The sequence below is a fragment of the Dermacentor albipictus genome, chromosome 6 (genome assembly GCF_038994185.2).
Source record: "Dermacentor albipictus isolate Rhodes 1998 colony chromosome 6, USDA_Dalb.pri_finalv2, whole genome shotgun sequence".
NCBI lineage: Eukaryota > Metazoa > Arthropoda > Arachnida > Ixodida > Ixodidae > Dermacentor > Dermacentor albipictus.
In genome coordinates this window covers 2,364,352-2,390,881 of record NC_091826.1, presented here as the reverse complement: position 1 = coordinate 2,390,881, position 26,530 = coordinate 2,364,352, and the positions used below count along the sequence as shown (strand labels likewise).

The window sequence follows — 26,530 nt, the reverse complement described above, 5'->3', positions numbered from 1 at the left end:
AACGTGGCGTTCTGGTCGTCGAGGTGTGTGTTGAAAGCGGGGCGCGACGAATACCGTGCACGGCGGCGACGCGCAGCATGCCCAGCGATACCGCAGCAGACGGGGCGCTGGCGAGAGCGTGCCGGGCCCACGGGACGCGAGTAGAAGCTGGTGACTGGGCTCCTTAGCTACGCTGGCGGCGGTCGAGCAGCGAGTCACGGCTTCAGCGTACGCGAGAGGCGCTGTAAGGTAGGGGGTGGCAGTGCCTCAGCGACTTGCGTCTGAATGGCACGATGGAGCGGGTTGTTCAATGTGGTATGCCTCTCGGGAACAGATGCCACAAGGGACACCTGGCCGGCCATTTCCTTTCGGGTGTAAATTTGCGGCAGCATGCAGGGCGGAATATTTAGCTCCAGTACGTGTGGTTTCCAAGGCTAACATTTCCGCGGATTGCACAGTGGTACGTCGCGTGGAAAGGCGCTCCTTATTACGCAGCTCATCAAAGCTTTGCCACAGTTCCATTACTTGGGTGATCGTCCGAGGGCTCTTGGCTATCAGCATATGGAAGGCATCGTCGTCTGTGCCTTTCAGGATGTGCCTTCTTTCCTCGGTTTCCGCCATTGAAGCATTCACCCGCCTACAGAGGTCGCTAACTTCTTCAATATAGCTCGTGAAGGTCTCGCCATCTTGTTTAGCTCGGCCACGCAGGCGGTATGCAGCCCGTAGCTTGCGCACGGGTGGCCGACCGGAGAACGAAGTGAGGGTTTCCTTGAAAACCGAGCAGGTCGCAAAATCGGCTCCGTGATTGTGAAACCGTAAGCTGGCCATATAAGCCAGGTAAAAGATGACGTGAATTAGCTTGGCAGCGTCATCCCAGTTGTTATGAGCGCTACAACGTTCATATTCGGCCAGCCAGTCTTCGACATCGCGATCGTCAGCACCGCTGAATGTCGGAGGGCGACGCTGACGAGCCACAACAGCACACATGGCAGGCGCGGCGATGGGTACGGCTTGAGAGGTAGTCAGTCATTGCATCGGGAGATGCGGCTGCGAAGCCAGGCACGTATCCAGGATTTTTCTTGCGGGATTTATCCAGGAATTTTTTCCCAAATAACAACTCGTGTTGTTATTTGGGAAGTTGCGTAATGATACGTGGCCGCCAATCCCGTACAACCGCGTAGAGCGCAGTATGCTGCGCTTCTACACGTACTGCGCCAACCGCAGAACGCTAGAAAAACACCCAATAAGCACAGCAGAGAAGTGCCCACGCCAGACAGCTCGACTAATAACTGTACAAGTGTCATTCAAAATGCACAGAATTGTTCTCCACTTCCGGCAGCGTTTTCTCTACTTTCTTTGTAATAAATAGGTGTTGATGCATAAATGTTTTCATAAACAATGGTTAAATTTGCTAATTTTTGCTTTTCCTTCCTGTTTGACTGTTGCCTTGGCTTAATTTCTCAACTCCTTGGCGACTCTTGTTTCCAGTTGCGAATTTTGCACTAAAAGTGCTGTACAATTAGGAAAAAACCAGACGATGTAACAGGTGACAGTCATATTGTTTATGGGTTTAAGGATTATTGCAGGGTTTGATGATGGACGCTGTTTCGCATTATTTTAATTTGCACCTTATTTAACCCATATCGCGGGTATATGGTTCCGACGATCTGCCAGCGTCGCGGCGAGCCGCCACTCGGGGTAATAATGAAGCAAAAAGAAAAATTAAACTCCACTGGCCTTTTCTCCGGCTGCAAGTCGTTCCTCAAGAGAAATAAAACTTTATTATGTCCTTGATGGTGTCCAGGGGTGGCGGGTGTCGGTACACTAACCCCCAGTGCCCCACCCTTCCTCATACGGCAGCCAGTCCTTGCTTTCTGTCAGCGTCTTCGGAAAGCAAGGACTGGCCGCCGTATGAGGAAGAGGGCATGCATGCAGACCTAGCATACAGACCAACTGACTACGAACCGAATTCCTTTCCTGGTCTCTGGATCAGCCTAAACAAAGAAGGTTGAACTAACGAAGCAACAGCCATGCGCGTGACCGTTCAATAGATGGCGACAACTGAATTCTCGAGTTAATTGCGCGGGCACTGAATCGATGAGAAAACTGGCCTTCACACACCAGGAGATGCCGATAAATACCGTCATCCAAAAGGCGTGAAAGAGGCATCAAGATGTTGACCACCAAATAGCTGTCAAATCTCAACATTGATTTGACGGTGCTTTAGGAATGTGTGTAAGGATTGGTGGCGTGGGCGGGGAGGTGTATGTAGCTTAATTGGGGGGGGAAGGACCCCCCCCCTCCTGGGTACGTGCCTCTGCGGAGCTCCAGCACGAGGAAAGGGACTATCCAGCACGTCCACCAAATGTAACAGGCGTGTCCGTCTCAGCAACGTGGGAACGGCGTCTGGAAAAGGGCCACTAACACAATCCAGCCACAGTGGCCACAGCCCGAAAAAGTTGGAGGACGCTTAAGCTTCGCCTTCAATAGTGTAACGTGATAGCGTTATCGCACCCCGTTCGCACCGCCTACTCAAACGCGCTACGCCAGCCAAACGTCGCGATCGGCACAGATAGCCGGGCGCCGACGCGCCATGAAGGCGGACGCGATCATGGGGCGAGTGGCGCGCCACGTGTCGGGGCAGCGCCGTACATTGCGAGGAGGGGGTCTTCTGTGTTTGCCGCAAGATGGCTCTGCGTGTGCGCAGAGAGCAGAAGAAATTTAGCGCTAACGTACTTCGCTACTCGTGAAACTGCGACTTCTGTAAGTAACATGGTCATAATTACCGATATACACCGCAGTATAACTTTCTACTGCATGGTTCTAAGGCAGCACCGCATTCACTAGAGGCGATTTTGTCCCGTTTTGAAGGAACGAACTCGTGGCTGAGTGGTAGCGTCTCCGTCTCACACTCCGGAGACCCTGGTTCGATTCCCGCCAGCCGATCTTGCAAGATGTTTTTTATTGATGAAGTGCCTTCTGGGATTTATCACTCACGGCCAACGCCGCTGACGCCGACGACACCGGCTTTCTGCGACAGGAGCTCCTTAACGCTGTCCCGTTAAAAACCGACAGAGCGAGACACACACGAATGTCAACTTCTTTCTCTGTCGTGGCACAGAAGTGGCGCCAAAGTGCACCGATGCAATATGTATATGCGGGTATTACGCACTGTGGAAATCGATGTAAGCGAAGCCATCTATGCTGTTAGGTTTGATTGACCACAGGCAGCGGTGATGTTGACAGCGAATGTGTAATTTCTTCAGCGTTTAGTCCAATGCGAGTGTGGTGAATTGGCGTTAAACGTTACCTTGCGTGCTCCAGTGCTGTTTGTCTGTGCAGTGCGCAGAACACCCAGGGAGACCTGTTCGCTTGAGGCGTTGTTGTGCGCCATTGTTCATAATTTCAGGAATGGTTGAGCATTATTATTACCTCACATGGCACATCGCATCGTGGGAACCTTAATTTAATTCATCATCATCATCAGCCTGGTTACGCCCACTGCAGGGCAAAGGCCTCTCCCATATTTCTCCAACAACCCCGGTCATGTACTAATTGTGGCCACGCCGTCCCTGCAAACTTCTTAATCTCATCCGCCCACCTAACTTTCTGCCGCCCCCTGCTACGCTTCCCTTCCCTTGGGATCCAGTCCGTAACCCTTAATGACCATCGGTTATCCTGCCTCCTCATTACATGTCCTGCCCATGCCCATTTCTTTTTCTTGATTTCAACTAAGATGTCATTAACTCGCGTTTGTTCCCTGACCCAATCTGCCCTTTTCTTATCCCTTAACGTTAGAACTATCATTCTTCTTTCCATAGCTCGTTGCGTCGTCCTCAATTTGAGTAGAACTCTTTTCGTAAGCCTCCAGGTTTCTGCCCCGTAGGTGAGTACTGGTAAGACACAGCTATTATATACTTTTCTCTTGAGGGATAATGGCAACCTGCTGTTCATGATCTGAGAATGCCTGCCAAACGCACCCCAGCCCATTCTTATTCTCCTGATTATTTCCGTCTCATGATCCGGATCCGCCGTCACTACCTGCCCCAAGTAGGTGTATTCCCTTACGACTTCCAGTGCCTCGCTGCCTATTGTAAATTGCTGTTCTCTTCCGAGACTGTTAAACATTACTTTAGTTTTCTGCAGATTCATTTTTAGACCCACTCTTCTGCTTTGCCTCTCCAGGTCAGTGAGCATGCATTGCAATTGGTCCCCTGAGTTACTAAGCAAGGCAATATCATCAGCGAATTGCAAGTTACTAAGGTACTCTCCATTAACTTTTATCCCCAATTCTTCCCAATCCAGGTCTCTGAATACCTCCTGTAAACATGCTGTGAATAACATTGGAGAGATCGTATCTCCCTGCCTGACGCCTTTCTTTATTGGGATTTTGTTGCTTGCTTTATGAAGGACTACTGTGCCTGTGGAGCCGCTATAGATATCTTTCAGTATTTTTACATACGGCTCGTCTACACCCTGATTCCGTAATGCCTCCATGACTGCTGAGGTCTCGACAGAATCAAACGCTTTCTCGTAATCAATGAGAGAGAGAGAGAGAGAAAGGCAAAGGAAAGACAGGGAGGTTAACCAGAGATTATCTCCGGTTGGCTACCCTGTTCTGGGGGAAGGGAAAGGGGATGCAATAGGTGAGAAAGAAAGAAGGATAAAAAAAGGAAAAAAAAAGAACCTAAGCACACACACGCACGTACACACGAACTATTTCTGCGGGCACTGTCACGCAACCCGCAAAGGCATTCCTAGTCTTACGCATTGTCACCGTACAGTCCTGCGCCACACAGTGTGCTGTCACAATTTGTCAGAAAGTCCCGTGTCTTTCAAGTATCGCAGCAGCGCCTTCATAGCGGATCGCGCTGATGTTCGCGTAGGCCAGGTTCCAAGGATCTTGTCTTCTGTCATAGGGCGCTTGTCCAGTTTGTCTAAGGTGGCTGAGAGGACAGTTCTTTGTGGGTTAAAACGAGAGCACTGACAAAGAAGATGCTCGATCGTTTCGTTGCACCCGCAGAAGTCACACAGTGGGCTGTTGGCCATTCCGATAAGGAAAGAGTAGGCATTTGAAAATGCTACTCCAAGCCATAGACGAATAAGAAGGGTGCAGTCACGTCGTGGAAGCGCGGACGGAATATGGAGCTGTAAATTAGGGTCTAGAGTATGGAGGCGTGCACTTGTGAAATCGGATGAATTCCACTGGGCTAATGTCAGGTCACGCGCAAATGTGGCAAGTTTTTTCGCTGCGTCGGCTCTCGAAAGAGGAATGGCAAACGCAGTTGACGCCGTCATGGGCAGATCGGGCAGCTGCGTCTGCTCGATCATTGCCATGTACGCCACAGTGACTAGGCAACCACTGATATATTATATCGTGCCCTTCGTCAACTAGTCGATGGTGGACTTCTCTGATCTCTGCGGCGAGCTGCTCATGTGAACCATGGCGCAGTGCTGAGAGTACACTCTGTAGGGCTCCCTTGGAATCACAGAAGATTGACCATGCCTGGGACGGTTCCTCCTTAATAAAATGAAGAGCCGCACGCAGGGCTACGAGTTCAGCAGCTGTCGTTGATGATACATGTGACGTCTTTAGCTGTATCTTGACGGATCTTCTTGGTATCAGCACAGCGGCAGCTGCGCTTGCAGATGTAACTGAACCGTCGATGTAAACGTGTACGCGGCCACTGTGCACCTCATGTAAATGTTCTAACGTGGCCTGCTTAAGGGCAAACGAGGACATGTTGGCTTTCTTCATGATTCCTGGGATGGTGAGGCGTATGTCAGGTCTGTGCAGGCACCATAAAGGTAAGCATGGTCTTGCTGCAGGCATGTAGTTCGATGGCAATGAGGGGCGATTGGCATCAATTAAACGACTGAAAGTTGTGTGTGGCCTTTCTGTGGGTAGAGCGGCAAGATGGTGAGAAGGTAATCGGGCAACGTGCCGAATATGCGCCCTGAGAGCGTCGGTTGCCAAGTACGTTGATATTGGGTGATCTCGAGCTATGACGATCGTTGCCGCTGTAGACGCACACCTCGGAAGACCGAGACACGTCCTTAGGGCCTGAGCTTGTAGTCCCTGGAGTACACGCAGGTTTGTTTTGCAGGTGTTGCCAATCACAGGGAGGCTGTATCTTGCGAAGCCGAGGAACAAGGCGTTATACAGCTGCAGCATTGACCGCACCGAAGTGCCCCATGACTTTCCGCCGAGAAATTTGAGGAGATGTATTATTGTCAATAATCTCTTCTTCAGGTATGAAACATGCGGGCTCCATGATAGGTCTCGGTCAATAATTACCCCTAAAAAGCGGTGTTTTCGTGCATTCGCTACTGCTTGCCCATTGACCTTTACACTGTAACGCTTCATTTCCTTCCGAGTGAATGTAACAAGGCAGCATTTCTCTGAAGACAGCTCTAAGTTCTGTTTTCGCAAGTACAGAGATGTTATCGTAGCTGCCTTTTGCAGCCGTGCTCGTACCTGCAGCCGTGTTACTGCAGACGCCCAAATGCAGATATCGTCGGCATATATTGATACCTGAACTGTGTTGGGCAAGGATCGGACTAGGCCAACGAGCACTAGGTTGAAAAGCGTCGGGCTTAACACTCCGCCTTGTGGTACCCCACGGCACGTTTGGTGTTGAGTCGTGGCGCCATCCTCGGTCATCACGAAGAAATGCCTGTCGGTCAAATAACTGCACAGCCACTGAAAAGTGCGGCCACCGATTCCGGCTTCAGTAAGAGCATTTATAATGGCATAATGTGCTATATTATCATAGGTGCCTTTTATGTCTAGGAATAATGCAGCAGTGAGTCGTTTCCGGCGTTTTTGATGCTGAACGAATGTAACCAAATCGATGACATTATCTATGGATGAGCGCCCACGCCGGAAGCCAGCCATAGCATCTGGGTACACGTTGTAACTTTCCAGGTACCATTCCAGGCGAGTCAAAATCATTCGTTCCATTATTTTCCCTATGCAGCTGGCCAGAGCGATGGGGCGGTACGATGACAAGTTTAACGGTGATTTGCCAGGTTTGAGAAGTGGAACCAAGCGGCTGCATTTCCAGTCACGTGGAACCAAACCGTTGCGCCAAGACTCGTTGTAATGGTTTAGTAGCATGAGTCGTGCTGTCTGCCCAAGATTGGCGAGCGCCGCATAGGTAACCCCGTCCGGGCCAGGTGACGAAGAGCGCCTGCAAGTCGCCAGTGCCGCTTCAAGCTCCTCCAGCGAAAAAATTACATCCATGTGGGAATCCCGTGGCACAGGAGTAGCACATGGTGTAATTGCGCGTTGGAACTGCAAGCGGGAAAGTCTTGAGCAAAATTCTTCAGCAATGTCAATTTCGCTGCGACCTTGGTGCAAAGCGAGGGCTTTGAAAGGGACACGCTGTTGTGGTGATACGCGAAGCCCACGCACGGTTCTCCATATTTGAGATAATCGCTGACGTGGATCCAAGGACTCACAGAAACGTTTCCATCTTTGACATTGTAGTGCATCGATGCGACGTTGAATCTTCTTTTGCATCCGCCTTGCCTCTCGGAGATCATGGATGGATTTAGTTCTCCTGTATCTTCGTTCAGCCCGCCGGCAAATTGCTCGTAGTCGCTGCAGTTCTGCTTCAAATTCTGCATATTTCGGGAAAGGCTGGAAACTACGCGTAGCCTCTTGCATGGCTTTTTGAATTTCGTGTTCCGGACTTGAAGGGTTCCCTTGCTGACATACTCCCTCCATGTGCGACCGAAACGCCGACCAGTCAATTCGCCGGAGCGTCATGGAGGAGTATTTCGATAGTCCCTTGATCTTCAGGTACGTCGGAATATGGTCGCTTCCATGTGTTTCAATGTCTGTAAACCATTGCACGTTTCTTTCAAGAAGCCGAGAAACCAGGGTCAAGTCTAGGCAGCTGCTGTAGGTAGGCCCGCGTAAATATGTCGGACTACCATCGCTGAGGCAGTAAAGGTCGTGCTGTGTGGCAAAGGATGCTATTCGCCTTCCCCTGGAGTCCATCTTCAGGCTCCCCCAAAGCGGATGGTGAGCATTAAAATCTCCTGTGAGAATCGTAGGGCCGGGTGTCGCTGATAGCACGTCGTGTAGTCGTTTAGAGTCGAAGCCACTTGAAGGAGCAATGTACACAGCAACGAGTGTGAACGTAAGCTTATTCGATTTCACGATTAAACAAACGTACTGGTTGTCGTCGTGAGGCGGAACTGGGTGCAACACGTAAGTCAGATCACTTCTAATATATACAATTACCTTGCTTACATCACCACAGGTAGAGGACATGAATGCCTCATAGCCAGAAATACGTATAACATTCTGCACGTTCGGTTCGCAAATTACAAGGATGGGAAAACGGTTTTCGAAGACAAAATGTCTAAAATCTGAAATTCTTGATTTGAGACCACGGACATTCCACTGCAGTAAAGATGCTTTCTTGACTTCCTTGTGGAAGGGTAGCGAGGGGCGGGCCATGGTGCTATGCGATGCTTTCAAGTACTGGAGTCAGCGCGTCCAATACTTGCAGTGCGCTACGAGCAGCTGGAGTGTCCATGTTCGTCAGTAGCAGACGCATGACATTCGTGAGCGATTTGAGCATGGCAATCACTTGTGAGTCCTTGTCTTGCATTTGGTCAACTGTAGTGACATTTGATTGTAAATGGCGAGTCATTTGCTGTGGCTCTGGCGCGTGGCATGTTCTCGGCAGTGCCGGCCACGCATCACTTGATGAAGCATGGCCACTTCTTTCGTTGACATTCGTGCTCTTACTCGAGACAGATGGAACAGGAGGTGGCGTTGCCGGACGAGACATTTCCCTTGAACCGGAAGAGGGTTTCATGGACTTTCGTTTCCGGGACCGATGTCGCCTTATCGCTTCTGAAGCATCTCTGTGTGACGATCCGTCTCTGGCCATTTTTCTCAAGATTTTCTGCTCTTTCTTTAGGCGTGGACAGTCTTTTGAGGACGCAGCGTGCGATCCTTGACAATTTGGGCACTTGAGCTCTGTTGCACGGCAAGTGTCGGTGTCGTGGTGTTCGGAACATCGTGGGCATATCGTTGTATTTCGGCAGACAGCACTCACATGTCCAATTCTTTGACACCTTCTGCACTGAAGTGGTTTTGGTACAAAAGGTCGTACCACATGACGAAAGTGGCCGACCTTTACATGTGATGGTAGGCTGTCACCTTTGAACACGAGCCTTACACAGGTCGACATGCCAAGGCGCCGAGCTTGTAGTAAGGCAACACCATCTGTCGCAGGTTTGATTAAAATTGGCAGGTCGCTGTCGTTAATGGATGTGTCAATGTCATAAACAACACCGGCCGTTGTTTCGTTGTCTTGCGGAATGAGGTAGTGGACATTAATGTTGCCCAGGAGCTTTACTACCATCAAAGCATTGATTGCGCTTCGGTTGTGGACGTCAATAGCCAGGATGTTCTTTCGAGTATTAATTCTGATATCTTTGATTTCTCCTGGGACAAGAGCCTCCAGAGAAACGGAAATCGCTTGTCGATTAAGGCGGTTGAGGTTGTCGGCAGGTGCGTCCGGCACAAAAAGAATTGTGTGCGCCGATGGCCTGCGCTGTGGAATGACGGTAGACTTACTTGACGAAGACCGTCCGCTGATGTTTCTTCTCTTGGCCTTCCGGTGTACCACTCTTTCGAAGCCTTCGTCATCTGAGGCGTCATCGCTTGAGTAGGAGTACAGCGCAGTGTCCTCGCTGTCAGCTTGACTCGGTGGGCAATTTCTCTTCCTCGGGCCGGTACCTGACGAAGCAGTCACGTCGCGTCGGCATTCTGCCGACTCCACTTCCATTGCCGTGGCAATGAGAGCGGCGTCTCCCAGTAAAACACGGGAAAAGGCCGAAAATACTGCAGCACGAAGGAATAGTGGTCTCTACAAGAATCACTTCGTCTTCCTCTCGTAATCAATGAAAGCTATATATAAGGGTTGGTTATATTCCGCACATTTCTCTATCACCTGATTGATAGTGTGAATATGATCTATTGTTGAGTAGCCTTTATGGAATCCTGCCTGGTCCTTTGCTTGACAGAAGTCTAAGGTGTTCCTGATTCTATTTGCGATTACCTTAGTAAATAGTTTGTAGGCAACGGGCAGTAAGCTGATCGGTCTATAATTTTTCAAGTCTTTGGCGTCTCCTTTGTTATGAATTAGGATTATGTTAGCGTTCTTCCAAGATTCCGGTACGCTCGAGGTCATGAGGCATTGCGTATACAGGGTGGCCAGTTTCTCTAGAACAATCTGTCCACCATCCTTCAACAAATCTGCTGTTACCTGATCCTCCCCAGCTGCCTTCCCCCTTTGCATGTCTCCCAAGGCTTTCTTTACTTCTTCCGGCGTTACCTTTGGGATTTCGAATTCCTCTAGACTATTTTCCCTTCCATTATCGTCGTGGGTGCCACTGGTACTGTATGAATCTCTATAGAACTCCTCAGCCACTTGAACTATATCATCCTTATTCATAAAGATATTGCCGGCTTTGTCTCTTAACGCATACATCTTATTCTTTCCAATTCCTAGTTTCTTATTCACTGCTTTTAGGCTTCCTCCGTTCCTGACAGCATGTTCAATTCTATCCATATTATACTTCCTTATGTCAGCTGTCTTACGCTTGTTGATTAACTTCGAAAGTTCTGCCAGTTCTATTCTAGCTGTAGGGTTAGAGGCTTTCATACATTGGCGTTTCTTGATCAGATCTTTCGTCTCCTGCGATAGTTTGCTGGTATCCTGCCTAATGGAGTTACCACCGACTTCCATTGCACACTCCTTAATGATGCCCACAAGATTGTCGTTCATTGTTTCAACACTAAGGTCCTCTTCCTGAGTTAAAGCTGAATACCTGTTCTGTAGCTTGATCTGTAATTCTTCTATTTTCCCTCTTACCGCTAACTCATTAATCGGCTTCTTATGTACTAGTGTCTTCCGTTCCATCCTCAGGTCTAGGCTAATTCGAGTTCTTACCATGCTGTGGTCACTGCAGCGCACTTTGCCGAGCACGTCCACATCTTGTATGATGCCAGGGTTAGCGCAGAGTATGAAGTCTATTTCATTTCTAGTCTCACCGTTCGGGCTCCTCCACGTCCACTTTCGGCTATCCCGCTTGCGGAAGAAGGTATTCATTATCCTCATATTATTCTGTTCCGCAAACTCTACTAATAACTCTACCCTGCTATTCCTAGCGCCTATGCCATATTCCCCCACTGCCTTGTCTCCAGCCTGCTTCTTGCCTACCTTGGCATTAAAGTCGCCCATTAGTATAGTGCATTTGGTTTTTACTCTACCCATCGCCGATTCCACGTCTTCATAGAAGCTTTCGACTTCCTGGTCATCATGACTGGATGTAGGGGCGTAGACCTGTACAATCTTCATTTTGTACCTCTTATTAAGCTTCACAACAAGACCTGCCACCCTCTCGTTAATGCTATAGAATTCCTGTATGTCACCAGCTATATTCTTATTAATCAGGAATCCGACTCCTGTAGTCCTGTAGGCATGTAGTACGTGTCAAAACCACGATCAGATTATGAGGCATGCCGCAGTGGCGGACTCAGGATTTAGATACCCTGGTGTTTTTTATTGTGCACCTAAATATGCGTGCATTAGTGTTTTTGTATTTTTTCGAAATGCGGCTGCTATGGTCGGGATCGAAGTCGCGGCCACGCCGTCAAGCGGGCGCAGAAGCATCCGTTTGACGTCCGACCACTTTCGTAGTGTGGCCGTTTTAGTGCGGCTTTCCGTCTGCACGACCTGCATCAGTCGTCCGCTTCACAGGATAGCGTGGTGTTTATTTTTCAGAAGTCAGAAACGTACTATGCCGTACCTACCTTCAGTTTTCCCGCAACCGCTTACCTTCTCACGTAATCTTTTCTATCTCCCGCCCTCTCCCCCTGCATGAGAACTGTGAGAGTGGCAAGGCTGTCTGTTCTTTACTCGTTTCGCGAGTGCCGTCGGTTCTATACCCATGCTGTACAATTCTATCTGCTTGCCCTCTTGCACTTAGTAGAAAGGCAAGCGCTGCAGTTTCTGCAATGGTTTTGGGGGAGGTCCGGGATAATTACAGCTGTGAAGAGGCTAATGTGGCGATACCCGGGGATCTCTAGAGGGTATTGCGCACGTGCGACGCGATGCAAAGGTCCAAACGAGTTTCTCGTGTCGACTTTCCTCTCTGCCACGTTCCTTCCATGTGCACACATGCTCTGAACCACCTCCCGACGTGGCCTACAGACAGCAGCAGCAGCAGCAGAAAAGTCGACTTACCCACGGCGAGTGTCTTTTTGTTTACATCGCACACCCATGACTGCTTTTCCAGAAGCGGCCCTGTGTGGCTTTGGCAGGCTTGTTTTCCGTAGTGCTGTTTTGTGTTGTTGAAACTGTCATTATGTCGTGCAATTCTGGTTATTTCAATTACTCCGCATTCTTGAAATTTTGAAAACACTTAGTCGGCTCTTTGTATGGCCTCTCTCTAGCCCATAAGAACGATACGCGCAAAGTATGAGGCTACCTTTTTCATTTGCGTCTTCAAGTCCTCTGAAATGGGAAGCGGCCAGCGTCTGCTGCTCCCGCGTGTAGAGACGCAAAATGTAACGTCTCTATGGACTACCACACAAAAGGTCGCAGTCAAGGAATTACTGAGACAGACAGTGCGACGCCTCCCTGTCGCGTTCGTGTAAACACGGCCTGATGCATTCGTTGTGTCGATTCGGCGGTGCGCTCGTGTGAACACAACTCGAGCGGCTTGCGCAGTGCTGCAAGTGGAACAACGCACGGCTTCGCGCAAAGGAAACATCGTATCTGGCCCTCGGAAACGCGACCCTCACTTTCTGCCAGTGGAGCGGTTGGCATGCCTCCACAGGTATCCACGGAAATTACTTCGATGCGCGAGACCTACAAATAAGCTAGTCGCTGAACCACGCGTGAGTGCGCCTACCATGCATTGTCGCAAAGCATCGCCCACGCACTAATCAAACGAATTATGTGCCCTACTTAATTGATCACTTTGCGTGACGTCGTCCGGCTCGTCACCGAAGCGACGGCCGCCCGCTACTTTGACTCACGACAGTGGCGCATTACTTGGCTCTCCATTCGTGCAACAAAGAACATTGCATGCCTACCTGTTGAGCTATCTGCGGAGAGGCAATTTAAAGGGACACTAAAGTGAAAAGTGATTTCTTCTGCATCAGTAAATCACCGTTCTACAACACCAAAAACACCACTCTTACAACGATAAGACGTTTGGTAAGCCAGAAAAAGCGCAAGAACGAAATACGGGTGGCGACGCCTACTTAAGTTCACACACCTGGGGGCTGTGACGTCATGGATTTTGATGGCATCTTCTAGGGCCTACTAATTATATATAGCGGTACAGATTGACTGCATTGTGTTCTAAAGGAACCAAATATTAAACATGCCAAGGTTCGGGAACCTTTATTCAGCCAACGCGGCCCAAATGCGAAAACAAACTTTGGAATCCCTGACGTCACGCTGACGTACCGGCGCTGGCGTTTCGGCGCGAAATTCAAATACTGATACTTGGACCTTCATTTTCTCGTCTAATATTCAAACTAGTTTCTTGAAATGACTGCCTGCAGGGTTCTCAAACAATGCTCCATTAGTCTAAACTGATTTATTGTTTCCCTTTAGTGTCCCTTTAAACGCACAAAACTGGCATGACGGCATGTGTCTCGGTGCTGTTCCGTCTCATCGACCCAGAATGCGGCTGCAGTTCTGCAACCGCCGTCGAAAATCTATACGGTCCCTCTAGAAACACGGCTTGGTTTAAGCCGGATGACGAAACAGGCTTAACTGATGCGTCTGTACGTGAGCAGCGCTTTCTTTGTAATCACGGTCATAAATCATGCACGGTCTACACCGAATCTATGAATCTGTGTTAAATGACTTGTCAGTCCTAGAACTTATCTGCTGACGCAATATCAATGCTGACAACTGTTCTCCAACGTTACTATAGACTAGCTTCAGTTGTAAAACTCTCCGCCTGCGCGCTTACAGCCGCTGTCGCCACTTCTGTGACAGCCGCCAGATGGCAGCGCCGTTCCATCGAGCTCCACCGCAGACGCCTCGCCGCAGCCTTGAGCTCGTGTGGACGGGCAGTTCGCGCTTGTTTCACGCTCGCTGGCACTCACTTTGTCCGAATTGGTGATACCATAAGAAAGAGGTATCCACCTATAGCAAAAAGATTTATCGGGCCAGTTGGTTCATACTGAAAGAAGGGTAAACTGCACGAAAGGAAGAAACGCTTACAGCGAAGCGCAGAAGCTGCGTCTCTAAATGTCGTTTGTTTCTTCCTGTCGTCTTAATGTTTCGCGCAGTTTAGCTCAGGAACCTCAAGATCTGGCCAAAAGGCGTGATTGTAGGATGATCTTCATCCCCACCGAAACTTCTCACCACGCCAAAGAAGCGCTACAAAAAGAAAGATGATGTCAGTCTTTGAACACACACGCCACAATATATATATATATATATATATATATATTGTCGGCTGTTTCACTCCGTGAAGATGGTTAACCGGAGTAGCTGAAACGTGCGGCCCCTGTGTTTATCACTGGGTTAATCCCGAGGGTTCATTAAAGTATTTCTCAATTATGAGGTTACACACACAATCGGCTGCGATGGAAAGAACGACGTCACTGACGGTATGCCTGCAGTCCGCCGTTGGCGCTTACGTTCGATGTTTCAAGTTTGCTCGGCGGTGTGGTTAGCAGCCTTCGCCCGTCGTTTGCCGCTTGTGATTATTCGAAATTAAATTTCTTCAAAATTAAATCTGTGCGTTACGCAAGACAATGAGTAGCTCATGGTCCTCCTACGGGACATCCGCGCCAAGGTCACGGTCCGATCTATACCCAAAAACTTACACCCCGAAAACAACAGGGGCAGACGACAAGCGAGAGGACAATTCCTCCTTAATGGTGCATCCAGACGAAGGACCGAATCCGGATTTTAAGCGGACGCGGACGACTATGCCACGGACCGTCCGGATGCAAGCGCATCCACACGGCGGACGAGGCCCTCTCAGACGACAGCGCCACAGAGCCGGATTACTCTCGACCGCAGCCTCTGCGCTGGCTAGCAGCAGTCTGGTCTGAGAGTTTCTTCCGCGTATTGTTACAGTGCTCTAGAATATTCTAGAGCACTGTAGTATTGTGAGAGTATTCGACAAAATGGAGGCCGGCAGAAAGCGACGTTTGGCCGCGATGGCTGTTGTTGTGTCAGAAATTGACGAGGACTTTGATTTGCTTCCACGAAAACGGCGTTGTTGGCGGAAAGACTGGATAGGAAGGAAAGAATTGGGGATCCAGAACCTGCTCTACGAAGAGCTCCTGAAGACTGACCTCGACGAATACCGGAGGCTACTTCGTGTTAGCAGAGAGCAGTTTCTGCAACTGCTGTCACGCGTGGGGCCCCGCATACGAAGGGGGGATACCGTTATGCGCCGTTCTATATCGGCGGAAACACGGCTGCAGGTGACACTGCGGTACCTTGCTTCAGGTAAGTGTCACACATTTCCAAGTTATTACGGAGAGCGCCGTGGTAAATGTATACCGGTTGAAAAGTGAGCTTGGTGCTGATCGAAGGCCGCTTCGCTACACAAGTGTGTTCAAGCGCGCTCATGTGGTAGCGTACGAGCTCAATCGCACCCGAAATATCCAATGCAGATCCAGAGGGTTCGCGTGGAAGGGGTATCACGAGTAAACACAAGTTTTGTACGGCCGTGCTGTCCGCACCAACTTTTTGCATAAACATGCATGAGATAATATTGATGTGTTTACACTCAACTACACCAGCGAGCGCGATTGCTTTTCGCTGATACTGTATTCATTTACTGCTCTGAAACAGCCAGATATCAGATGTATTTGTTGTACACTTCCTACTTTTTTTGTGGTGTGCTCGCGAGCAGTTCACTGAGATTTCTTTTTTTTTTTTGAATTACAGGAGAGAGTCACTATTCCCTGAGCCGACAGTTTAGGCTCGGTCATTCAAGTGTGAATGACATTATACATGAAACATGTACTGCCATTTACGAGGAACTGGGAAGCAACTTTATAAGAACACCCCGCACAGAGGAGGAATGGAAATACGTGATGGAAGGCTTTGATAACAAGTGGAACTTCCCGAACTGCATTGGGGCCATGGATGGCAAGCACGTACTCATAAAGAAGCCACCAAATTCGGGAACTATTTACAGGAACTACAAGAAAAGCTTCAGTATAATTCTCTTCGCTGTCGTCGACGCAAATTACCGGTTTTTGTACACTGATGTCGGTGCACCAGGCTCAGAAGGAGACGCTGCGGTCTGGCAAACGACACCCCTACAGAGAGACGTAGGAAACAGAAGTGCAGGCCTGCCAGAACTTGTGAAGGTGTCCAGCTCACCTGATGTGCTCTTTCCACCTGTGTTCGTTGCAGACGACGCATTTCCTATGGGACGGAATTTAATGAAACCTTTTGGGGGCACAAATCTGACAGAAGATAAGAAGATCTTTAATTACAGGTAAGATGCATATTGCACATAACGCAGCAGATATCGCATGAAAGCTTGAACTTTAACAATGCATTTTCGCATCTACTAAAGTCTCCAAAGTTGATTAGTTCATACTGCGCATGCTACATTCTGCATTGGGATGTGCCAATGTTGGCATAAAGCAACTCCACTGTTTCATTTCATTACATGCAAGCGCTTACGATGTAAGCAACTTATTATTGTCTAAATTAGTGACTACTAATAATCAGTGAAGGCTTAATTTCTGGAGTCGTTGGTTGGGCTTTGTGTTAGGCAGGTGGTGTAGCATATTTACTATTCCTCTGCCATGCAATTCATGATCTGGATTAACATCTCCTTTACTTTTCAGGCTGTCAAGGGCTCGCCGTGTCGTCGAAAACGCTTTTGGGATACTGGCAAACCGCTTCGGGTGTTTCCACACAGTCATCAATGCATCTCCAGAGAGGGTGACTGCCATCGTGAATGCGGCATGTGTGCTGCACAATTTTTTAGGCAACGATGTCATCAGCGTGCCAGACTTAAAAGTCGAACCAAACCCTGCTGGGTCACTCCTGTCCGGCCAAGCAGCGTCGCGTGGTAGAATTGGTGCTGTTGGTGCTGCAGTGCGTGATAAGCTGTGTTCGTTCTTCAATGACACGGGCGCCGTGCCATGGCAGCGGCAGTTTGCCCACTTGGATGTGAGCATCTACAGAAAACCTCGAAATTGAATACAGATGTCAACACTGAAATGGAATGAACATTTTATTTTTTCTGCGTGTTATTAAGCTTCCATGTGCCTTTGCATCACCTGCAGCATTTCCACTTGGCATGACAGCTGCCTTGTTTTCGGTATCGCCCGCATAGTCGCAGCGACAAGCTTCCCGAAATGCTCACACGCATCGTCAGTGATCGCAGGTTGTGTTGGCTGCATGTTTACGGCTATTTTTTCGAGGACCTTTTGCCGCTGCGACCACATGTCTTCGCGCGGATTACAATTCCGCCGTCTTTTTCTGGTCGGTGCTGCACTTAAGGATGTACTTGGTGCTGCGGAGAGGTCGGTGTGCGGTTCAATCTCTCTCTCCGTGGTGCAGCCTTCACCGAGGACAGCGTCATCAGCTGTGGCAGCCTCATCCACCGAGGCAGCCTCGTCCACTGCGGCCGCGTCTGGTGTCTTATCAGTGTCCTGTGACACAGGAGGCTGCAACAAAGGGGTTCTGAATCAAATAAATCGTAAAAGAACGAAATTTCTTGCCTGCAGCAGAAACAAAGTAACAACGTTTTACTTCAATTACATTAACGCTTGGGAGGACCAAATTCGCTCTGATAACGCGTTATATTGGAGGCATCCGAATACGGCTACAAAACGTGCAGAACATTATTGAACACAACTGAATGTCCCTTCTGGGTACAAGATGCATCTTGAAATAAAATTTAATATTTCAAGAGATTAGTAACCGGTTGCCTTTTCAAACATACCATTTCTGGCTCAGCCACCTCTTGCAGAGCTTGGCCCATTACTGAGCGGCGTACTTTAACTTTCACCGCATCGAGAAATTTCAATGCCTTGAAAAATTTCCATCGGCCTGCGTAGACGTCGCTGGCGGGTTGGCCGCTCTTAGTGTCCTCCATTTTTTTTCGCTCCAACCGGTATGTTCTTCTCTTATTGTCGAAGAACCTCTTCAGCGCCTCTGCGAGAAATTCGGGTAATCAGTAACACTCACGTAGCAGCATGCATAAGTCACGGAGAGCAGTATTCGAAAAGCCTGACACTAGTGAAGATACCGTTCCAGGAGAGCAGACCTGGTCTCTACCGCGACCCCTACTGCTCCCCTGGGAAAATCAATGATGTTATATTAGAGGTAGAGGGCCGAAAAGCCCGAGAAAGGTACAATCCGGCATGACTAAATACGAGCGCCACAGGCGATAACGTCTGTCCGACGTACCTCTCCCTTAGAACGGCCTATAATAGACCAATAGCACCGCTGCAAAATAAGGCACCTGCATTGTTTACAATGTCAGTCACGCAAGATGCAACCTACTGTCTGATGTAATATCGCATCGCTTTTTCAGGCGCTGGAATATGTCAAAGCACTTACCGACACTGTACGGACCGTAGGTTGGCCAATTCTCCTTCATCTGTTCCACGATATGCTCCCAGATTGATTGTTTTTTTACCGTGTCCGCATAGTCTGCACGACTGAGGTCCCACAAAATGGGAAACTCTTCCACCATGTGGATGAAATAAAAGGCGGCGTCATCGCACAAGTTCATTGTTCAACGACACCAGGAGCTGCGAACCACTCAAACCAGGCGCCAGCAAATGGACTGTTTACTGCAATGCGGCTGTCCTCGAGCAGGAGAGAAGTGTACTGGTTGCCAGACACTTTTCTCCTGGCCCGTTAAAGCTGCAGCTTTACCCCGCCAGAATCTGGATGTGAAAAACGGTTTGGCGTTATCCGTCCGCGCGGCTCACGGAAGAGGCGCGGACGAAGCACATCGCCGATGTGAGGTCACGTGACGCGCCGTCCGGCCCTGCACATCCGGATTCGGTCCTTCGTCTGGATGCACCATAACCAACCCTTGGCGAACCGCGAACGCTTAGCTTTTGTGGACGCGGCGGCAGACGCGGGAAACAAAGCTTTTGCGGTGGCGGTTGTGGACGGCCGCGGATCCACAAGACATGCAGCCACGGTTAATCGCAAGGAAGCCTGAACAGGCCGAACAGGTTGCGATCGCTGTTGCGCTCACCGTCGACAATCTTTCTCACATCTACAGCGACTCCATAGCCGCCATCAGAGCTTTCCAAACGGGAACGGTCTGCGCAAAGGCTCTCAGAATTGTCGCAAAGAAATAGATTAAGAACCACGTCATATACTGGTTCCCGGCACACTTAGGACCAAAGATCGGCGGCGTTCGCAACCTTAACGAGGCGGCACACGAGGCTGCGTGCACGCTCACAGACCGCGCGGCTTCACCCGACCACTCGGAGGACAAGGACGCCCCCACTACATACAATAGAATCACTAAACACTACTACCTACAACGTAGAGAGTATAGCACGCCACATCGCACGCTCATTCGAGCTCAAGTGGTTACACTCGGAATGCTACAAACAGACACATACCCCACACAAAACCGACTACACCATTACATGCCTGAGCCCTACGACTAGTCTTATTGCACCAATTGCAATACATCCCTTAACGTCTACCATTTACTCTGGCCGTGCTCGCAAGCTCACATAAACTCCGAACCGGACAAGCGCAAGTTTGAAGAAGCAATGCGGAGCAATCGAAGAACTCGCTGCTCCCTAACTCTGGGCCGTCCAGCAGGTACACGAGGCCGCCAGGAAACTCAACCTCCCGGTTCCGTCGTGGGAGACGCCCACTCCATGAGAACCCAAAGCTCTCGTGGTCTGCAGGACCTTGAATAAATTTGATTTCCTTCCTTCATACTCCCTTAAGCAATGGCTCATACCCCCATAAACGCGGCCTGCCCATTACGACGACAGAATTGAAATTCTACGCTGGAACGACGACGAACGCGGGAGCAGTGGCACGAGCGCGTGCCGTGGATCTCTCAAGAGTTCCCGGTCGGCACGAGGAATCGCTCTGCTCCACGCCTAGCGAAGCGTCGCATTGCTGGGAGCACTTAAATACTTGCGCGCCGAACTGTCGACATCGTTCCTATAGCCGCCTATGCAGCCAGGTACGCAGCACGTCGGCATCGTCTGCTGATATTCTTAACTCGGCGAAGGCTAATTTCGCGTATGACATGCTTGCTGAAATGCGCCGTCAAGAATACACCACCGCTGCACCGCATGCATAGTCCGGCCCACCCGCGTAGCCGGCTATTGAGGAGGTGAAGCCGGGCGCGACTGCAGCGCCACGAAGGCGCGGGCGGGTGGCGGTTACGCGTAACGGCGTAGAGTTTGAAAACTGAAGCTAGTCTAGTAACGTTGCTGTTCTCAGGGTTGTGGTCAGAAAGTAACAAAGCATGTTCAGCGAATTGCTCTCGTGGGTTGTAGTAAAAAAGCGACGAGCTTGCTTCTGCAATTGTGCCATCAGTTTATGTGCTGCGACCCGACTTGAGCGTAGTGCTACTTGAAGACTGTGCGCTTGCTCGCCGCCCTTTCTTACCATGGGCTGTAACCGACCTCTCAAGTGTCGTTAAAGCAAGTGGTGCCTTCAGCCCAGAATAGAGGCAGCCATTCTTCAAAAGTGCCAGTCCAAGGCAAATGGCCCCATTTATGCCTGCAAGAACAAGCCCTGCTTCCACGGTGTGGCCTGGATCTCTTGCTTGAGGACGCAATGTATTGCTGTGTCACTGCTGCACCAGTGCAACGTCTAGAGTGAAGGCTTTGCAAGATAAAATTAAACCAAGCTTTATTTGGCAGGTAACCTCAGGAAACGTGCACGATTTCAATGGTGGCGTGGCCATCATCAGGAGGCTCACATGGGCTCGTTACCTAGGGAAGGTTGTTTCGCCACGTACTAAGCATGAGGCAATCAATATTACGGAAAGGCAGTGGTGTCAAGTTCAACGCCCCAAGTAGGTGCATTTAACCGAGAAGCTTTCTTTCCAATGAAACCATGCAGATTTACCCGAAATTTTGTGAATGACAACTTTTCCACCGATACGATCACTATTCTAATCAAGTTATTTGTGTCAAATATATTGCTGTGGTTGCCCAGCTTCTTGGTGCACTAATTTAATCAGAGATGTTTAGAGCGAGAAAGGCTACCGGAGGATTGAAAGCTGCTCCAACCATATTATCTGCAGACAGTCATAGCCTCATTCGTGCCGACCACACATAATGGCGCTGGTGGCTTACTTGTGAGCACAACGAAAGAAGTTGCCTGCTAGCAATGACAAGCATGTTCTACAGGGGCTAATCAAGTTCTTCTCAAGTGCAAGTAAGACAGCTGCACAAAAACAAGAGCTGCATTATTCACCATTACATTAGCTGTAGACCGAATGCAGCCAAATGGTGGCCGAGGTTAACCACAGCTGCCAAGCTGCCATACATTCCCGCATTCTGCAAAGTGTTAACTCCAGTGTTCGCTACCTTCTCCATGCAATAACAGAGAAAGAAATCGCCAATGCATGCCAGAGGTGGCCGAGCTTGTGCTCTCTCGGGCTACAGTGGAAACAGAAACATTGTGTGTCCTGCAGAACGTACATACAAGTTTATTTTCAGCATTTTTTTTATAAAAATACCCGGTTCGCAACTATTCTGTACAGACTATGTACACAATGCTTTCCGAAAGGACAGGGAAGGATGACACTTAACCAAGAACACATAAATAAGAGGAACAGGAGTGGAAGCGAGAGAGCACACCCGAGCAGACATCTGCTACAATGGTGCCCCCACAACTTTCTTCCACATGAGGAAACAAATAACTTAAAAACAAAACCACTAAGCATACTCGCATGTGACAATCTTGCATTAAAAGAAAAAAAAAATGTGACACGGGTGCCTTTTACACCCGCAAATCATTTGCGAAAGTGATGCTGCATGTATGTACATTTTTTTATGCTCATGAAACGTCTGGGATGGCAGATTACAATGCTGGTGATGATGGCGAAGGGCTTTGTTTACAGGGTGCGAGGAAGGTAGGCAAGGTTCATTCTGTACATTCTCAAAATAAATACAGGTGGACTGACAGAAACAAACTCACAACTGCGTGTAGTTGGGGAATGGAACACACCAGTGTGCAACAAGACTGGTCTGCTTGCGACACACAGGGACAGCGACGTCCTGTAAGGAGGGATTTGCCCATGCTTCTTTGTTTGTCATATCACAGCTACGCAGTAAGGAGGCAGTCCCTTAGCTTCTTCGCCCCTAGACGCACGGATGGGCACCTCTTCAGACGACTTTGCACTCGAGTCTGTCGCAAAGAAAAAACGCACACAGATATAGGATCCCCAGTCCTTCACACGCTAGGCAGTCGTAGACTTGGCAGAGGAGAGATTCTTGCTACGCAAAATGCGCGTGTTTGCACTGATTAAAAAAACAAAAAAAGCTGTATCCTCGTCTCCAATCAGCGGGAAGACTCGTTTAGCGGCACATTAGGGCTTCTCTTCCGTCTCACATGTCGCCAGCAGGGGCCTGTCCACAGTTCGCAACGCAATGTCCGTGATGATGATGATGAACAGCGGCTCTCTAAAAATGAGGAATTGGTGCTCTCTAAGGAGGGCGTGATCATCAAATGCAAATGCTGTCTTGACTTCCGGTGGAGTTCTGGTCCAGCGAGGACTGCTCGCCGCGCGCACAGCGCACGGGGATGTTCTCGGAGACGGTGCTGTTGAGGTCGTCGGCCACCATCCACTCGTGCTCGAGGATCTCCTCGAGGGTGGGCCGCTCCGCCGGCACCAGCGCCAAGCAGCGGCGGATCAGGTCCTCGCACATGGGCGACAGCTTCCGCCGGAAGTGGAGCTCGGCACGAAGGATCTGCTCGTCCTGCTCGAAGGGGATGTCCCCGCACACCATGTCGTACAGCAGGATGCCCAGCGACCACACGGTCGCGGCGCGCCCGTTGTACCGGCTGCGCTGGATCCACTCGGGAGGGCTGTACACCCGGGTGCCTGCACACACGCGGAAACCACAGCGGCGGTCAACCTTCCTTTCGGGTCGCCGACTACGCGGAATGGCCGGAGCCGAAAATACAAAACGCGCGACCGTCACGGCCTCGAAAGCCACCCGCAGGACGGCAAGAACACACACACGAGGCATGCAAGCGCCTTCGGCGTGTGACCTAGCGATCTGCCCGTGGCTTGCTTGATGGAGCGGGTAAAACGGCCTTTTCATTGCACATGCGCACAAAGTACATCACCGGTGTACATTTTTTCGATGATGGGAAGGCGAGCGGTGCAGCATTTTCACCAACAGGGTCTTGAAATGACAATGACGCTTACACACACACACACACATACACACACACACGCAGACTGGTTTTGCGCTTGAACTTGCGCCGGGCCGCGTAACAGCGGCGTGAGGACTACGGGCTCAAACAGAATGTGGTTCTGGAAAACTACTTCCGGACCGGTGAAAGGGCAACACCGTGTGCATTAAAATCTGAAGCTAAATTAAGTACGAGAATACCACCGCACTATCAACTGCTCAGGTCTATTGCCGAAAAACAGCCTATGTCTGCTGCAAGGCGAAGCACAAGAGAATCGCCACAACGGACATTTGAAAATGCCCGACCAATCAACCTTAGCGGGCGGCAGACGAGAAATGGGGGGGAGAGAGAAGAGGGCCCGAAGCGAGCGGTCACGTGGCCAAAACACAGCCCCCTTCCTCGCGGCGCTTCCGGCAACAGTGGCGGCAGCGAGACGTGGCTGCAATGGACGGCTTCCTGGTAACTAAACAAAGATGGATGCCGTCGCGCGGTTAGATCCGAATCGATCGACGCCGGCACGCGCGTGCCACCTATCTGCGCGCACTCGTCACACAACCGTAAGAACGCGCTTCAGGTCTAGGCACATAATCGCTGCTTGTGCAAGCGCGGCACACACTGACAGCAACGCGTTTAAACCGTTGAATCGCAGAATGCTCGAGACAACCTTCAAAAACGACATTTATGCACCGTGGATTTCTTTTTCAAGTGTCAATTCACTAGCACGCACCCTAAGGCTACGGCAGGTTCAACAAGACAGGTATGCCCACGTTCCACAGACATCCCCCAAGGCGCATTCAGCAAGGATCGCGCCCCAACCGTGCAAAGACAATTTAGTATGACAGGCTCACCGTCGAAGTCCGTGTAGAATCCGTCTCGAAGGAAGGCTCCGGAACCGAAGTCGATGAGGTTGACAGAGAGGGTCTTGAGGTTGACCAAAATGTTCTCGTCCTTGATGTCGCGGTGGATGACGCCCGCCTTGTGGCACGCCATCACACACTGGACTATCTGCTTGAAGAAGAGCCGCGAAAGAGTCTCCTCGAGCACGCCTTTTTCGGTGATGTAGTCGAAAAGGTCCTTCACCACTTCCGGCCGCTCCATGATGAGAATAAACGAGTCGGGGTGCTCGTACCATTCCAGCAGCCGGATCACGCCCGGAACGTGGTCCACACGCCGCAGGAGCACGATTTCCAATGGCACCCTCTGAGCATTGATCTGTTCCCAGGAAAAGAGACACGTTCGTCTTAGGGCTTTTCATAACCACGCTTCTAATGAACACGGCTATCCGAGGCCTACGGTCAGGCAAGTTCGCGCAAATATAAATCGCTCTCGCGCAATCTGTGCAACACGGCCACTGAGTGCTGCGGTGAGACACACAATTATAGCGATTTGGAAATTCTGATGGCACAATTACTGCGCACGCACTGTAATGGGCGCAAATATTTTCGACATGTGGCACACTGGTGGCATCGATCGACGCGCGTACCGAGCAGGAACACTGCTGCGCCAAAACAATCGAGGCGGCGGCGGCCGACGCCGCTCTGTCGCTCGCCGAACAATGCCCCGCCGCCGCGAAACTGCTCGCGCCGCCATTCCGCCGCTGCGAGCGACGAACTGCCGGGCAAGGGGAGAAGCGGCAAACATGGCGCCGTTGCTGCTGCATCTAGGTTGCGGGAGGAGAAGAACCTCCTCACCCGGCCGAAAGAATCGGCGGCTTTAACCGATCTAGGTTGGCTGCATTCCTGACCGAGGGAAACGGACGCTCGCGAACTCTGGCGTGCCCTGGGGGGGCGCATTCTTTTCCCCTCCACATTGCGATTCCCAACAACCAAGATCAGCACTCACCGTGCCCCATTCGGTCACTTTGTCCCGGGATACGTGCTTGATGGCCACCTGGAAAATGAATTTTAAAAATCAGTCAATATCGCTGGAGCGCGCAAACGGCAACTTTCGATACTGGCTGAATGACGCCAACTGCGGTATTCGAGCGGGCGGTTTCGTTTAATCCGAAGCGCTCAAGTACAATCGACTAAACGCTTTCGCATAACTTAGCCACCCACACACTTGGACGAACACGATTCACCGCGAAGGACGCATCCTTTACTCGGAAGAAACTTGGCGCAATTTCAACGGCCGAACATGGAGGTCCCCTTACCGCCAAGTTGTCGCGGTTCCGGGTGCCAGCGTAGACCGTGCCGAAGCCTCCCTTGCCGAGAAGCGCGCCGACGCGGTAGTTCTTTTCGAACGAGTTGTTCTTCTCGACTTGCGCTGGAAGGAGCGGAGCAACGCTGTGAGTATCCGTGGGACGACGCTTCGGAATAACGCCGCCGTGCATAGTGTTGTGGTTATTACCTGGGCGATCCCATAGCATAGAGCTGAAACCGGGTATGCGCCGTCCAACCATCGTTGTGTAATCCAGGGCGGAGCACAGAAACACAACACACAGATCAAACAACGGTGGATAATCCAAATGGCCAGATGCGACGGGCACAAGCAACGAGGCTGACGGTTTGGCGGGACTTTTTTTTTTCACCACGCACAGCACCAACCACCATCACGAGCGCCGCTGCCTTCTATGAATCGCGAACGCCCGCGCTCATGTGATAAATATCAAGAGAGAGAAGGCGCCTCGCGTCTCTTGTACCACTCCGCTAACTGACGCTGGCGTGGAATTTCCGCCACCTACAATTAATTATTCGCGTGCACAGCATAATATGTACAAACTTGGAAATTTTACAAACTATGTTGAAGTTAATTCGTTGCTTTTATAATTCTTACTTGAGAAGTAACTCTACAAATACGGACACGACACTGGCACTACTTTGGCCCGACCCGGCGGAAGGAACAAACGCGCCGAGGCCCTCCAGACAAGCACAGCAGAAAAAAAAACCCCGACGTCACGGCGCCTGGTGACGTCTTGAACTGACTCGGTCCAATGGCCGCACTCTCCACGTCCACCCAATGGGAGCGCGGGAAAGGGCACATAGACGCCGTGACGTAGGAGGAAAAGGGCGCGGAATGTACGCTATGCTTGTGTGTGTGCCTGCGCGCGTGAGGACCCTCTCCTTCTCTGGAGGTCTCTGGTTTGCGTTTTTCTTTTTCGTTTATCTCGCGCTTTTTTTTTTCTTCTCCTC

The 26,530-nt window shown here is 50.3% G+C and overlaps 2 protein-coding genes across 3 annotated transcripts; one reads left to right on the top strand and one right to left on the bottom strand.

The window, feature by feature from the left end:
- The first annotated feature begins 14,967 nt into the window (after positions 1–14,967).
- On the top strand, positions 14,968–17,944 carry LOC135917033 (putative nuclease HARBI1). The gene is made up of 3 exons (XM_065450519.2): positions 14,968–15,503; positions 15,948–16,506; positions 16,865–17,944. Exons 1-3 carry the CDS (start codon positions 15,176–15,178, stop codon positions 17,220–17,222), a joined length of 1,245 nt encoding a protein of 414 aa, XP_065306591.1. The 5' UTR covers positions 14,968–15,175; the 3' UTR covers positions 17,223–17,944.
- Positions 17,945–21,661: 3,717 nt separating this feature from the next.
- On the bottom strand, positions 21,662–26,001 carry LOC135917024 (serine/threonine-protein kinase pim-3-like). Of its 2 annotated transcripts, XM_065450515.2 has the most exons (5): positions 25,749–26,001; positions 25,552–25,664; positions 25,242–25,289; positions 24,248–24,611; positions 21,662–23,082 (listed from the first exon to the last, which is right to left on the bottom strand). In XM_065450515.2, the coding sequence occupies exons 1-5, from the start codon at positions 25,798–25,800 to the stop codon at positions 22,703–22,705; spliced, it is 957 nt and encodes a 318-aa protein (XP_065306587.1). In that variant the 5' UTR covers positions 25,801–26,001; the 3' UTR covers positions 21,662–22,702. The 2 variants fall into 2 exon arrangements, with proteins under 2 accessions (XP_065306587.1, XP_065306586.1); XM_065450514.2 differs by having other exon boundaries at positions 25,552–26,001.
- Between the last annotated feature and the right edge of the window lie 529 nt (positions 26,002–26,530).

Coding starts and splice junctions, on each gene's coding strand:
- LOC135917033 (XM_065450519.2), top strand. CDS start 15,176: ATGGAGGCCGGCAGAAAGCGACGTTTGGCCGCGATGGCTGTTGTTGTG. Junction 15,504..15,947: donor ACTGCGGTACCTTGCTTCAG/GTAAGTGTCACA, acceptor TTTGAATTACAG/GAGAGAGTCACTATTCCCTG. Junction 16,507..16,864: donor AAGAAGATCTTTAATTACAG/GTAAGATGCATA, acceptor TTTACTTTTCAG/GCTGTCAAGGGCTCGCCGTG.
- LOC135917024 (XM_065450514.2), bottom strand. CDS start 25,800: ATGGTTGGACGGCGCATACCCGGTTTCAGCTCTATGCTATGGGATCGC. Junction 25,290..25,551: donor GGAACCGCGACAACTTGGCG/GTAAGGGGACCT, acceptor TTCATTTTCCAG/GTGGCCATCAAGCACGTATC. Junction 23,083..24,247: donor ATTCTACACGGACTTCGACG/GTGAGCCTGTCA, acceptor GCGTGTGTGCAG/GCACCCGGGTGTACAGCCCT.